The sequence below is a fragment of the Lipotes vexillifer genome, unplaced genomic scaffold (genome assembly GCF_000442215.2).
Source record: "Lipotes vexillifer unplaced genomic scaffold, Lipotes_vexillifer_v1.1 scaffold71, whole genome shotgun sequence".
NCBI lineage: Eukaryota > Metazoa > Chordata > Mammalia > Artiodactyla > Lipotidae > Lipotes > Lipotes vexillifer.
The window spans coordinates 1,303,917-1,317,535 of record NW_006793703.1 but is presented as its reverse complement, the minus strand read 5'-3'; the positions used below and the strand labels follow the sequence as shown (position 1 = coordinate 1,317,535).

The 13,619-nt window shown below is 40.9% G+C and overlaps 1 protein-coding gene across 1 annotated transcript in view; it reads right to left on the bottom strand.

Annotated features, from left to right (window-relative positions):
- LOC103089484 (aldose reductase-related protein 2-like) overlaps positions 1-10,313 on the bottom strand; it is a 16,610-nt gene extending 6,297 nt beyond the window's left edge. The window contains exons 1-2 of the mRNA XM_007466656.1: positions 10,241-10,313; positions 73-179 (exon numbers count right to left, since the gene is read on the bottom strand). Of these exons, the coding sequence (XP_007466718.1) occupies positions 73-179; positions 10,241-10,313 (180 nt within the window). The remainder of the gene's footprint in view (positions 1-72; positions 180-10,240) is intronic.
- Between the last annotated feature and the right edge of the window lie 3,306 nt (positions 10,314-13,619).

Below are 13,619 nucleotides of genomic sequence, written 5' to 3'. Positions count from 1 at the left end.
TTTCCCTACTGACAGGAGAAAATGTCCAAAGCCCCTTGAGGGAAGTAGGTGTCCAAATCCTTGCATACATACCTTCCAGGTGCCCAGGCCCAAGTTGGCCTTAGTACTGAGCTCCACAAAGGTGGCGGTGGTGAGTGCAAAATAGTCGTGAGTGAGCAGATTAGTTGTCTTCTGCCCCGCTTAATGGTGCTGACTCTGGCTGCAGAGGGAGGAGCTAGAGGCTGGGGGTGGGCAGACATTTCCAACCCTGGAAAGAACAGGAAAGTCCTTTCAGCCTTTTGTAATATTGATTCATGTGAATGAACTTCAAATATTGCAACCTTGTGTCCAGTTCTCCCTGATTCAAAATGCATGGATTATTTTATGAGAGTGACACTTAGAGATTTTATCCATTTTTATTTTCTTTTGCTAGTTTAATAAATGGAAAATAAAAAAGGTGCATGTATTTTAATTTGTTCCTATCTAATTGCTCAACAGTTGTAAATTTTTTCCCTCAGAACATGGAAATTACAGAAGTATAAGAATATGTTTATCTGTTAACCACCTGGACAGGATGCTAATACTCTGTATGTTTATTTAGTGATTCTTGTCACTTCCTTAAAGAAAAAAAGCTTTGTGATAACAAAATGATATATGCTCATTATAGTAGAAAATGTAGATTATAAGCAAGGAAATATTAATCATCTATATTCTCACCACTCATGATACCATTACAAGAGTGCTGTTTCTGTGCATATATATACAGGGAAAAGAGGAAGGGGCTGAGGAGAGGCTTGTGGGATGTGTGATCAGCTCGTGGACATTCTTCTGATAGGTTGGTGGTGAGGAAATCGGGAGTCAACATCATCACCCTTATTGGTTCCAACTGGTCTGGGGTCTCTGTGCTTGTGGGCGGCATACAGTTAACTTCTTATACTTGATGGGGGTTTCAATATCTGGAAAAGAGCTTGAAGGACATGGCTCAAAACATTATCTATAGCCCTTGCAGAGGAACTAAAGGTTCTTGACTTGGTTAAATGGTTAAACTATTATTATTTTTTCTTGCTTGACTATTTTCCTTTCTGCATTTTCTCATTTCTCTGATTAAATTTATTCTTTGCCTAAGTTCTTCTACTGACAAGGGACAGGCAGAGGACATGGGGGGAGGTCAGTTCCAAGAAGGCCCCATAGGGTCCTACTCAGTTACACATATAGTTTTAAACTTAGGACCACAAAATAAACTTTTCTATACATTCATAAATACTCTTCTTAAAATTGTTTTTACATCAACCATTTTTAGTTGTAAAAAATTCTGTTTTATGGTTATAATGTACTCAATCGAAATTCTCCCTATTCTTAGACATTTAGTTTATTTCTAGTTTGTTTCTATTATAAATAATATTTCAAGGAATAGCATTGTGAGTAAAGCATTGGACACATTTTGATTAATTTTAGGCTTGTTCTCCAGAAGCAGGATTATGTGGTCAAAGGAAATTTGTTTTAGTTTATCATGTGAAATATGGTTCAAAATTGAGAGGGTTTTTTTTTGTATTACCATTTATAGAATAACACACTCTACTGTTTGTGATGTTTCAGTAATTATTTACAACTTTCATTTTTTTAATATTATGTTCTTTGTAAAATATAAAAAGAAAAATCAGTGAAGAATGAAGAATAGATTAAGTAAGAAAATAAAACCCATCCATAGTCCCACATTTAGATGTGATTATTGTTAATATCTTCAGGCATCTGTGGATACCCTATTGGGACGTCCTAAAGCAGAGGAGAACTGTGCCTCGTTTCCTGGGGTGAGGCTGTGGGGAAGACACCAAGTCTAGGATGGACTCTCCTGGTTCCCAAAGCTGTTGGATCGCCACGACCGCAGGAGGTGTCCAGGTGAGTGGGCCTGAGGTAGTCTCAGGGTGTCCCATGAGGCCCAGCCCAGTGCTGGGAGAGCAGCCGGGTTATTGACGTCCACAGGCAAAGTTGGCTGAAAGGAAGTGTAACCGAGCAAGTGGGGCTGTTGCCCTGTGTAACAGCAAGACCAAAAGAGGCAAATGTCTTTTGCAGAAAGAGAAAGGCTTTATTGCAGGGCAGCCAAGTGAGGAGACAGGAGGCATAGCTCAGCTCTGTCTCCCCAGTGGGCTTTTGAGTCGGGTATTTATCGTGGAAGTAGGGAGCAAGACAGGGAGGGGGCTCGGAAACGATTGGTGGAAAGTAAGAGGAAGTTTCAGGAGTCCTCTGTGCAGGTGTGAATGTCCTTCTTGTCTCTTCATGAGTGGCATGTGCAATATCGGGAGAGTTCCATACGTTATGCTTGGTAGATTTTCGGCATATGATGTCCAAAGTTCGTGATCCATCATTCTAGTCCCTCAGTGTGCCTGTGTGATGCTCAGTGGAAGGGGCTCTTAGTGTTTCCATACCTGGTTTCCCTGGTACTCTGCAACACAAGCTTGGGGGTCTCTGTTAATTATTTTGTTTCTACCTTATAGGCCTTGAGTGTGTAAGTTACAGGGTAAGGTTTCTGAAGGAGCATGAGCCCCTGAACATCTCAAGGCTGAGACTGTGAAAGTTGTGACGTGTACAAGTTCATCCTGCACGTTATATTCAGGGGAGCTGGATGGAGGTTATAGAGTGGGCTGCATGGCTAGGGCTTGATGGGGATAAGGACATCTTGGATGACTGTACAAAGGGATGGATGATCACACCTAAACACCAGAGAGTTGAGTCACATCTCAGGGGAAGCCAGTGTATAGATGGTGATCCACACCATGTACCATTCCCACTCTGTGGGATTTTGCAAGTCTCCCCTAAACCCTGCTGATACCTACAGAGAAGGAATCCTAAATGTAGTAGATTTTAATCCTGAAATACAAGGAAATCAAAGTAAAGATTTTGACCTAAAGGAGAAAGCCAGTGTAAGCTGGAGGTGTAACACAGAAAATTTTTAGAAGTGGATATAATCAGCCAGAAGCAGTTGCTTGCAGCCCATTTTTTAGTTCATGCCATCAAAAATTAATTTCAAACTCATTTATAAAAAAAAAAGTAAGTTTTAGTTCCGTGATGAACCGAGGAATATCTGCTTTAGAATTTATCTCACAGGAAAAATCACCCAGGCACAAGTCTTACCTAGCTTAAAACAAACAAGCAAAAAAAAGCCTTCATTGTCAGGTGAGGAGAGAGGTGATTCTGATTATGGTTTGCTATTATTGTTATTACTGTTAACAGGCCTGTGCTACATAATATTACATGTATTTGCTCATTTGCTCATTTACTCTTCAAGTAGCCTCATGAGGTAGATACGTTTCTTATCCCCATTTCATAGATGAGGAACTGATACATCGAGATGTTAAGTAATTTGTTCAAGGTAAATGGTGGAGCTGGGATTTGAATACAGATTATTGGGCTCTAGAGCCATTTATTTGTTTGTTTATAGTTAGGCGCTGTGCTAAGTGCCATACACATTCTCCAATTCAATTGTCACCGTGCTATAAGGTAGATATGATTATTAATCCCATTTTATACCAAGGAGAAAACAGAATTAAAGAGGTACAAGGTCAACTGGAAAAGCCAAGATGCAAACGGGCCTTCAGAGTCCAGAGGCTCCACGACTAACTCTTGTGCTATTCTGCTACCCTCACACCCCAACCCCTGTATTCCACTTATTGCTACCCCTATAAACAAACACCAAAGGAGGAGAGAGACTGTAGCATCTGGTGGAGGATGGCACTGGGGATTCTTGGGGACACTAATAACTAGTGGAGGTGGCTGACATGCCCAGAAATGGTGCCAATGCGTGCAGGTTTTACACACTCATTGGACGGAGTGGTGGTTCCTGGCAGACAGCAGATGATGGTCAACAGGATGTGTCCACGAGCATGAGAAGGGTATTCTCTGCTGTATTAGTTATCTGCTGCTGCATGATAAATTATCCCCAACCCTAATGGTTTAAAGCAACAAACATCTATTTTCTCATAGTTTGTGCGGGTTGATGACTTACAATGATCCATGACCAGCAACCCAGACGTCCAAACTGATCAAGCACGTATTCAACTTTGTAATTAAGGAAAAATGAGTCATCGAGAGCATAAGAGAAAACATATTTGGGGAAAAGATTGCCAGAACAGGAGAAAGCTCTCAAGCTTCCTTTCTGCTTCCCAGAAAACCATGTTCTCATGAGAAGGGGTCCTCAGGCATGGGGGTCCCGATAGTGTAGGAGGAAACCAACTGTATTGGATTCCTGAGCTTTTGTCTTTGTTTCCATAAAAAATACACATTTCTAAATATCAGTTTATGTTTTCTCATTCATGTGTTTCTGGGGGGTCAGGTGCATGAACTAACCCCATGGAATATGAACATCATTGTTTCATACAAAGTCCTCTTTGTTGGATTTACATATTTATCCTGTTTTATTTCTATTGCTCATGCAGGACATCATGCTAACATATTTGGTCAATGCTTTCATAACGCTTATTGGTAAGAAGTGTGCCTGTGTTTGAAGCTTATATAAACAGTGTTGTGTTATGCACATTTAGTCCACATACTCCACATGGTGCTCCGCCCTGTGCATTCACCACGTTGTGCCTGAAAACTCCATCTTTATCCAGGTAAAGACACCCTTTCTTCTCAAGGAGGAAGACAGACCAAATGGTAGACGATCCCCCGAGAAAGTCTGTCAGGCGAGGGAGAAATCAGATAGAAGAGGAACCACCCTGGAGGAGGAGAGACGGAGAGGACGGATGCGGTCAGCGTGATGCCGAGAGCTTTTGTGCAATTTTCCCATTTAACATCCAAAGTAACTTTACTGAGTAGACATCATTATCAACCTCCTATGATAGAGGAGGGGGCTCAGAGAGGTTAGGTAAACTGTTCAGGTCAGTTTATCTGAGGGGACAGTTTGTCACCTTAAAAGTCACACAATTAATAAGTAAAAGATCTTTGCTATAGACCCAGATTAGGCTTTTTCTAGAGCCGTGTTTCTTGACCTTAGCTGTACAATAGCGTCACCTGGAAACTTCTAACTGCAGACGCCTGTGACCTCCCACCTACACGCGCCCACACTCACACAAGACATTCAGATTTAACTGGACTCATGTAGAGCCCAGACACTGCCTTTTTTTTTTTTTAGCCTTAAGTATTAATAGATTTTTGGTTGAAGTTTAACATACCCTTCAAGACGAGTGCTCAGGACCTGGGCACAGGCTGATGAATTTCACACAGTGAATGCTCCCACGTAACCACACCCACAGCAAGCAACTGAACATTACAGACACAGAAGCCCCTCACGCCACCTCCCCAGACCCTCAAGGACAACCATTCTCCGGACTTCTAACACCATAGAGCAGTTGTGCCTCGTTTTGAACTTTACTTACATGTTTTTTTTTTTTTTATTGATTTATTAACTGTAATTCTGTGTGCATATTCCTTTAGCTTTTCTATGTACACAACCATGTTGTTTGCAAATATTGATAGTTTCTTCCTTTGTAATTCTTTTTTTTTGCGGTATGTGGGCCTCTCACTGTTGTGGCCTCTCCCGTTGCGGAGCACAGGCTCTGGACACGCAGGCTCAGCGGCCATGGCTCACAGGCCCAGCCGCTCTGTGGCATGTGGGATCTTCCCAGAACGGGGCACGAACCCGTGTCCCCTGCACCGGCAGGCGGATTCTCAACCACTGCGCCACCACGGAAGCCCCAACTTACATGTTTTAATGGAACCCTACATTGTGCATTCTTGTGTGTCTGGCCCCTTTCACCGAAAAGTATGCTTGTGAGATTCATCCATGTTGCTGGATGAAGTTGTAGTTTGTTTATTCCTATTGTTGTGTCGTATTCCACTCTATGACATCTTGTTCCACGATTGATAAGCATTAGGATTTTTCCAGTTTGGGGATATTATGAAGTAGTGATGCTTTAAACAGTCTTGTATGTATCTTTTGGTGAATATTTCTGGTGGATATTTACATGGGAGTGGAATTGCTAAGTCTGAGGGTAAAACACTGGCATTGTAAAAAAGCTCCCTGGGGGATCCTGAGGTGCCCAAAAAGTGGAGAAACCCTTCTCTCCGCTAGAGATTATACCTTGAGGAGCACCATGAAGTTACAGTAAGTTCCCTACATACGAACCTTCAAGCTGTGAACTTTCAAAGATGCAAACGTGGAGCTTACTAATGAAGACCTGGTGGAACTGGAGGCCCAGAGAAAGGATGAAGAGAGACAAGAGAAAGAAGTAACTGAAGAACCGAAGAGATTCACGACACAGGAAATGGCAGGGGGATTTTCTTTATTTGAGGAAGGACTGTTAGTTTCTGAGGCACAGCACCCGAACATAGAACAGTACACGAAGGTTGCAGCAGCTGTTTAGAATGCAATGCAGTGCTACTGTGTTGTCCGTGGCGAGAAAAAAACAGCTACTACCCAGACATCACTGGATAGTTTTTTCAAGAGGGTAGAATTGAATCCAGCAAGGAACCGGAACCTGTGCCATCAGCGTCAGGCATGAATGAAATTCAGCCTGCCCTCCGTCTCCTATTGCTGAGGATCCTTCAGCTCTGCCATCTCCCACCTCCTCTCCCTCCTCCAGTCAGTAACTCTTCTTGCCTGTTCACTCGATGCCGGCCCGTGTGCCAGCTGTTATACTGTACTGCTGTACTTTTCAAGGTACTGTACTGTAAGATTAACAATGTTTTCTTTATTTTTTGTGTTTGTTTTTATGTATTATTTGGGTGAAAAGTATTATAAATCTATTACAGTACAGTACTGTATAGCCGATTGTGTTAGTTGGGTGCCTAGGCTAACTTAGTTAGACTTACAAACAAATTGGACTTACAAACGTGCTCTCTGAATGGAACTTGTTAGTATGTTGGGGACTTACTGTATTTCTTACAATACAATCTACCAGTCACTGGCACCTAAACCAACTCAAATTCTTGTTAAAAATGAAGATTCCTGCATCCACTGAACCAAAATGGGGAGGGGGGATGTGGTCCTTGGGAATCTACCTTTTTAACAACCCCCCCAGGTGATTCTTACACACATCTAAGTTAGAGAACCACTGTATTATATCATATTGCAAAGAAGTCAGATCAGACCCAGTAGTATTTCTCCACCCAAGACCTTTTGAAACTGATGAAAATGCAACAACTAAATGGAATGATGGTTTTAATTGCTTTCAGTGAGGATTTATGGGTAAGACCTACTCCTCTCAGGCATTGTTAATTTTGAAAGTTTGCTACAAGAATGGAGATAAAGACGTTTATAAGCTTTTGTAGCTCATGAAAGCACTCTTTGGTTGGATTGCTTATCTCTGGGGCTGATAAAATATGCTTCATTTACTCACATAAAATGAGAGGCATGAGATGGGTCTAAGTCAAGGCCGTAGCAATCTTATCTGTGATGGACAAAGAACACACGCAGGTTTTCTGCCAGGAATGATTTCGTGTGTGTGTGTGTGTGTGTGTGTGTGTAACACAAACAACCACCAGAAGTGCTTTCCAGGCCTGTTCAGTCTCTACCCAGCCAGAGAGGAGTCTTTCCCTCTGGCATCCCCACACCCTGAGAACGGGACTCTTCTGTCTCAGCTGGTCTCTGCTTCCAGGAATCCAGCTCCCACCTGGAGGTTCCTTTGTAATTGGTACTTAATGCGTTAGTTCCTCTGAGCCCAGCTTCTTATCCTACACAGAAAATACTCTAGCTTCCCAACCAGCCCCATTCTACTCCCGCTCATGCAGTTTCTAATGTGCTTTCTACGTTTTTTCCAGTAGGCTGTTTGCCCAGGCTCCTTCAAGAACAACCCCAGGCCCCTTCTTTTCTTAACATCCCAGCTCTGTGTAAAGCTCTTAGCTCATTTCCAGCTGAGCCCCAGCCATAGAGCAGGCCCACACCCAAATTCACTGGGTATTATGTTTCACGCCCACACAGCAAGGACCTTAGTATAACATTTGTGGGCCCTGGACACTTGTGCCTTTATGAGCCCCTTCTCCCATCATATATTTTAAAGTATATTTTATGACTGAGGTGGTATAAAGCCCGGATTTATGATTATATTGGGCTGGCCGAAAAGTTCGTTCTGGTTTTTCTGTAACATCTTAAGGGAAGATGTTACAGAAAAACCCAGCCCAATATATGTATTATTATATTCATGTTTTCCTCCTGAGTTTTAAAGAAATTAAAACATCTTTGTGGGTCCCTAAAAAATATCATGGGCCCTAGACCCTGTGCCTGCTGGGCCTCATGGATATGTGGGCCCTGCACATAGCCAGTTTCAAGACAGGACAGCCTCATCCTTATGACAGGGTTCATTTTGGGGGGAAGTTTTAGGTTTACAGAAATTATCCGTACATTATTATTAACTAAAGTCCATAGTTTATATTAAGGTGCACTCTTTACGTTGTACGTTCTACGTATCCATCATTAAAATACCATACAAAGTATCTTCACTGCCCTAAAATTCCTCTGTGCTCTGCCCATTCATCCCTACCCCTTTCCCCTCCAACCCCTGACAATCACTGATCTCTTTACTATCTCCATAGTTTTACCTCTTCCAGAATGTCATACGGTAGGAATCATACAGTGTGCAGCCTTTTCAGGTTGACTACTTTCACTTAGAAATACTCATTTAAGTTTCCCCCATGTCTTTTCATGGCTTGATAGCTCATTTCTTTCTTTGCCGGTATCCATCGTATGAGTATATCACAGTTTGCTAACCCATTCACCTATTGAAGGACATCTTGGTTGCTTCCAAGTTTTGGCAGTTCTGAATAAAGCTGCTGTAAACATTCATGTGCAGGTTTTTGTGTGGACATAAGTTTTCGGCTCATTTGGGTAAATACCAAGGAGCAAAATTTCTGGGTCATATGGAAACAGTATGCTCGGTTTTATTCTTAGGATATTTGTTTTTCCTGAAACCTTGCATTTACTTTTTACACATCCAGCGCACCTGTCCAAGGTATCAAAACACCTGCTGTGATTTTCTCTGAAGTGTGTGCTTGCTCCCACAATAAGAAGGCTTCCCCCTCAGCCCCAGCATTCCTTTTCGACTCCATCCTGCTGACAGGTCCATGGGGCTTCTAACTACATGGCCTCTTTATTGCTGTCTGAGGGATGCTATTTCACTGATGAAAACAGGGGAGAAACAAGATCTAAAGGGCCCATTTCTGTTCAGTCAGGTTTTTGCTAACAGACCTGAATTAAGTTCCAGAGCCCTAGATCACGTAGAAGTGCAATCGAAGTTTCTGTTTGTTCGTGGTAAGGCAACAAAGTCAGTACAACTGGAAGTTGGAAAGGTGGACTTCTTTTGTGTAAAAGGATCTCAGCTAGAGGAGAGAGAGAGAGAGGGAGGGAGGGAGGGAGGGAAGGAAGGAAGGGAGGGAAGGAAGGAAGGGAGGGAGGGAGGAAGGAAGGAAGGAAGGAAGGAAGGAAGGAAGGAAGGAAGGAAGGAAGGAAGGAAGGAGGGGAGAAAGGGACTCTTCTTGCCTTGTGATTGTTTCCACTGTGAAATGGGGTCTAGAAGAGGAGAGAGGAATAGAAGTGCATCAGTGCTGAAGGTTGCAATTCCAGGCTTAGTTGCGAGATGGCCAAATCATGATCTAAGTCAGCTGTGACTAGTTGGGTAGTCAGCAATACAGAGGACATGACAGAGACTCATGGCATGGCACAGCATAGATTTCAGCCTGCAGGTAGGGGGGTCTTCTGTCTTTGTGTTCTCACTTGTTTGTGAGTTGGCTTTGATTGACTCTTGAAGTGAACATTAACCTCTAGACTGTGGATTATGACATAGCTCATTGGAGTCAATTGGCATGATATTTGCACCTATGAACGGAAAATCTTCAGACTCCATTAATGTTTGTTAAATTATCTACTTCAATATCAGGTAACATATGCATGTCTCATAAACCCACTGTGGCCACTGGGTTTTAGTAAAATCTCGTGAATCCACACAGGGGCATCTTACTATCCCAGCACATAATGATGACATGGCAATGCAAGTATTATTGAATTAGTAAATTCTTTGTGACTCACAGAATACAGAAAGGTGTGTGATCCCTCCTAATATTTCTTCTAGAACCACTTAAACTATGAGCCAGTGAGAAGGGTGATCTTTATTGGATAACTGGGATTAGGAAGGTGTATCAGCTGTTTCTTTGTAAAATATGAGCTCATTATAACAACAACCATTTATTTGCTCATGATTTTGTGGGTTGGCAACTTGGGCTGAAATCCGTCAGTAATCCTGTCTCTGCTCCACGTGGTGTCAGCTGGGCTTACTCATGAGTTCAGCTTCATTTGGCTGCTGGCTGCCAGCGATGACAGCTGAGACCCCCCTCCACACATCCGTCATCCTCCAGGAGGCTAACTTGCACTTGTTCACGAGACAGCAGCATTTTAGGACCTATTCTTAGAACATCTGCAGTGTTAATTCCGCCACATTCTATTAGTCAAAGCAGGTCATGGGGCCAACACAGATTCAAGATGTGGGAAAACAAACTCCACTTCTTGTTGAGAGTTGTTGCAAAGAATTTGTGGCTATTTTTGATCAACGCCAGGAGGTTTAGTAAGAGCTTTGATTAGGTACTTTCCAGCTTCACGGTTTTATACTTTTAAGAAACTGAAGTTCTCTTTTATTTGGTCTGAGGAATATGTATTTATAATAAGTTTTACTTTGTGTAAAATAAATACAAGTTAAGAGAAAATTATTTTATAGAAGAATGAGTGAGGGGCAGTGACCATTTTTCACCCTCTGTAATATTCCCACATCAATGTATCCAAGAGGGAGAGGAAGCAGCAACTCATGTGTCTGTTAGAAACAAGGAGGAAAGGAACAGTCCCAAGAATGGTGAGACACAGAACTTTCTGGGCAGAGGAATAGTATAAGCCAAGGTCCTGCGGTGAGAGACACTGAAATTAATCAGAGGAAGCCAGCGTGTGGACGCTCCAAGAGCAGAGCTAAGGATGAAGCCAGAGAAGTATAAAGAAACCAGATGATGCAGAGCCACGAAGTCATGTTCACAGAGGTAGATTTATGATGGAACTTAAGTTTCAGTTGCTCTTTTTTCTCAATAGACCTTTTTATTTATTATTTTTTCAGATTTATTGAGGTATAATTGACAAGCACAATTATAAGATATTTAAACTGTACAACATGGCAGTTTGATATATGTATACATTGTGAAAGGAGTCTGCTCATTAAGTTAGTTAACATATCCATCATTTCACATATTTACACTTTGTGTGTGTGTGTGTGTGTGTGTGTGAGAGAGAGAGAGAGAAAGAACATTTAAGTTCTATTCTCTTAGCAAATTTCAATTATACAATACAGTGTTATCAACTATAGTCAGCACGTTATACATTAGATCATCAGACCCTATTCATCTTTTTTTTCACTCAGTGAATGTTTATTGTTATTTTTAAGTAAGCTAAAAGTGCTTGTGATAAATGCTAAATTGGAAATGCACAGGTTTCTGGGATAGACAATTCTGGGGCAAGGAGCTGTTACATATCACGTAAACCTACAGATATTTTTAATTGGAGGAATTTTTAAAAATTACTATCAATTCAAAAGAGAGCAAGAAAGACCAAAGAGAAAAAATGGAACTAATAGAAAACAAAAAATAAGATGATGAAAATAAAACCAAAATAGCATTATTAAAATAATCATGACTGGTCTAAAAAACTCAGATATATCATGTTTAAAAGTGCCAACCCTGGAACATAAGACTATATACAAAGGTTCTAAATAAAAGTATGGGAAAATATATATCAGAACAAAGCATACAAAGGAATGAGCTAAAGTCTTTCACAAGGATGCAATAATCAAAATCCAGAATATGGGGAGGTGTATAGGAAAAACAAGACAGTTTTCAATAAATAAAATCCATGGAAAAAAAGAAGTTGGGAGCAGACATCTTAGATTAAAAGAGACATGAGAGATATATTAAGCTATTGCAGTAAAAGGATCTTGTTTGGATTTAAGTTCAAACTAAGCATTTTGAAAGATGAGACAATAAGTGGTATTTGAACAATGATGGATATTTGATGATGTTAAGAAATTCAGACCTTATTCATCTTATAACTGAAAATTTGTACCCTTTTAATAACTTCTTCCTAATTCCCCCACCCCCCAGTCTCTGGCAACCACCATTCTATTCTGTTTCTATGAGTTTGGCTTTTCTCGTAGATTCCATATATAAGCGATACCATGCAGTGTTTGTCTTTCTCTGTCTTATTTCACTTAGCATAATGTCCTCAAGATCCACCCTTGTTGTTGCAAATGGCAGGATTTCCTTCTTTTAAAGCTGAATGGTGTTCCATTTCATGTATGTACCACATCTTTATCCACTCATCTGTTGACACACACTTAGGTTGTTTCCATAAGTTGGCTATTGTGAATAATGCTGCAATCAACATGGGAGTACAGATATAGATATAGATATAGATATAGATATAATTTTTTTTTTTTTTTTTTTTTTTTTTTTTTTTTTTTTTTTTTTTTTTTTTTTTTTTTTTTTTTTTTTTTTTTTTTTTTTTTTTTTTTTTTTTTTTTTTTTTTTTTTGGGGTCCGCGGGCCTCTCACTGTTGTGGCCTCTCCCGTTGCGGATCACAGGCTCCGGATGCGCAGGCTCAGCGGCCATGGCTCACGGGCCCAGCCGCTCCGCGGCATGCGGGATCTTCCCAGACCGGGGCACGAACCCGTGTCCCCTGCATCGGCAAGCGGACTCTCAACCACTGCGCCACCAGAGAAGCCCTACAGATATATTTTTGAGAGCCTGTTTCCATTTTCTTTGGATATATACCTAGAAGTGAGATTGCTGGATTATATGATAGTTCTATTTTTAATTTTTGAGGTGCCTCCATTTCCTTTTCTATTTGGCTGAACCTATTTACATTCCCACCAACAGTGTACAAGGGTTCCCTTTCCTCCACATGCTCACCTTGTGTCCTGTCTTCTTGATGATAGCCATGATCTCTTTATCTCTGATTTTTGATAGGTTAATTATAATATGTCTTAGAGAAGGTCATTTTGCATTGAGATAAGGGTGATTTATTAGCTTCCTGAACTTGGATGTTCATGTTTCTCCTCGGGGTGGGGAAGTTCTTCAGCAATTATTTCTTGAAATAAACTTTCTGCTTCCTTCTCCCTCTCTTCTCCTTCTGGAAATCTGATTATTCTGATATTTGTATGTTTCATTGAGTCCCATAGATCATGTAGGATTTCTCTGCTCTTTTTCATTCACCCTTTGTTCCTCTCTGGGTTATTTCAAAGTTCCTGTTTTCTAGGTAACTTACTCTGTCTTCCTTTTGATCTACTCTGTTGCATTTTTCATTTCACTCATTGAACTCTTCAGCTCCAGAATTTCTGTTTCGTTCTTTTTTTATGATTTATATCTCTTAGTTAAATTTCTCACTTTGTTCATGTATTTTTTTCCTGACATCACTGAATTGTCTTTCTGTTTCTTGTAGCTCATTTACGTTGTCAGAACAGCTATTTTTAGTTCTTTAGCAGCTAGATCACAAGATTTTGTGCCTTTGAGCTCGGTTATTGGAGGATTATTGTTATTTTTTGGTGCAACGTTTCCTTGATTCATCGTGTTCCTTATAGCTTTGCATTGCTGCTTTTGCACTTGAAGTAGCCGACTTCTCAAAGCTT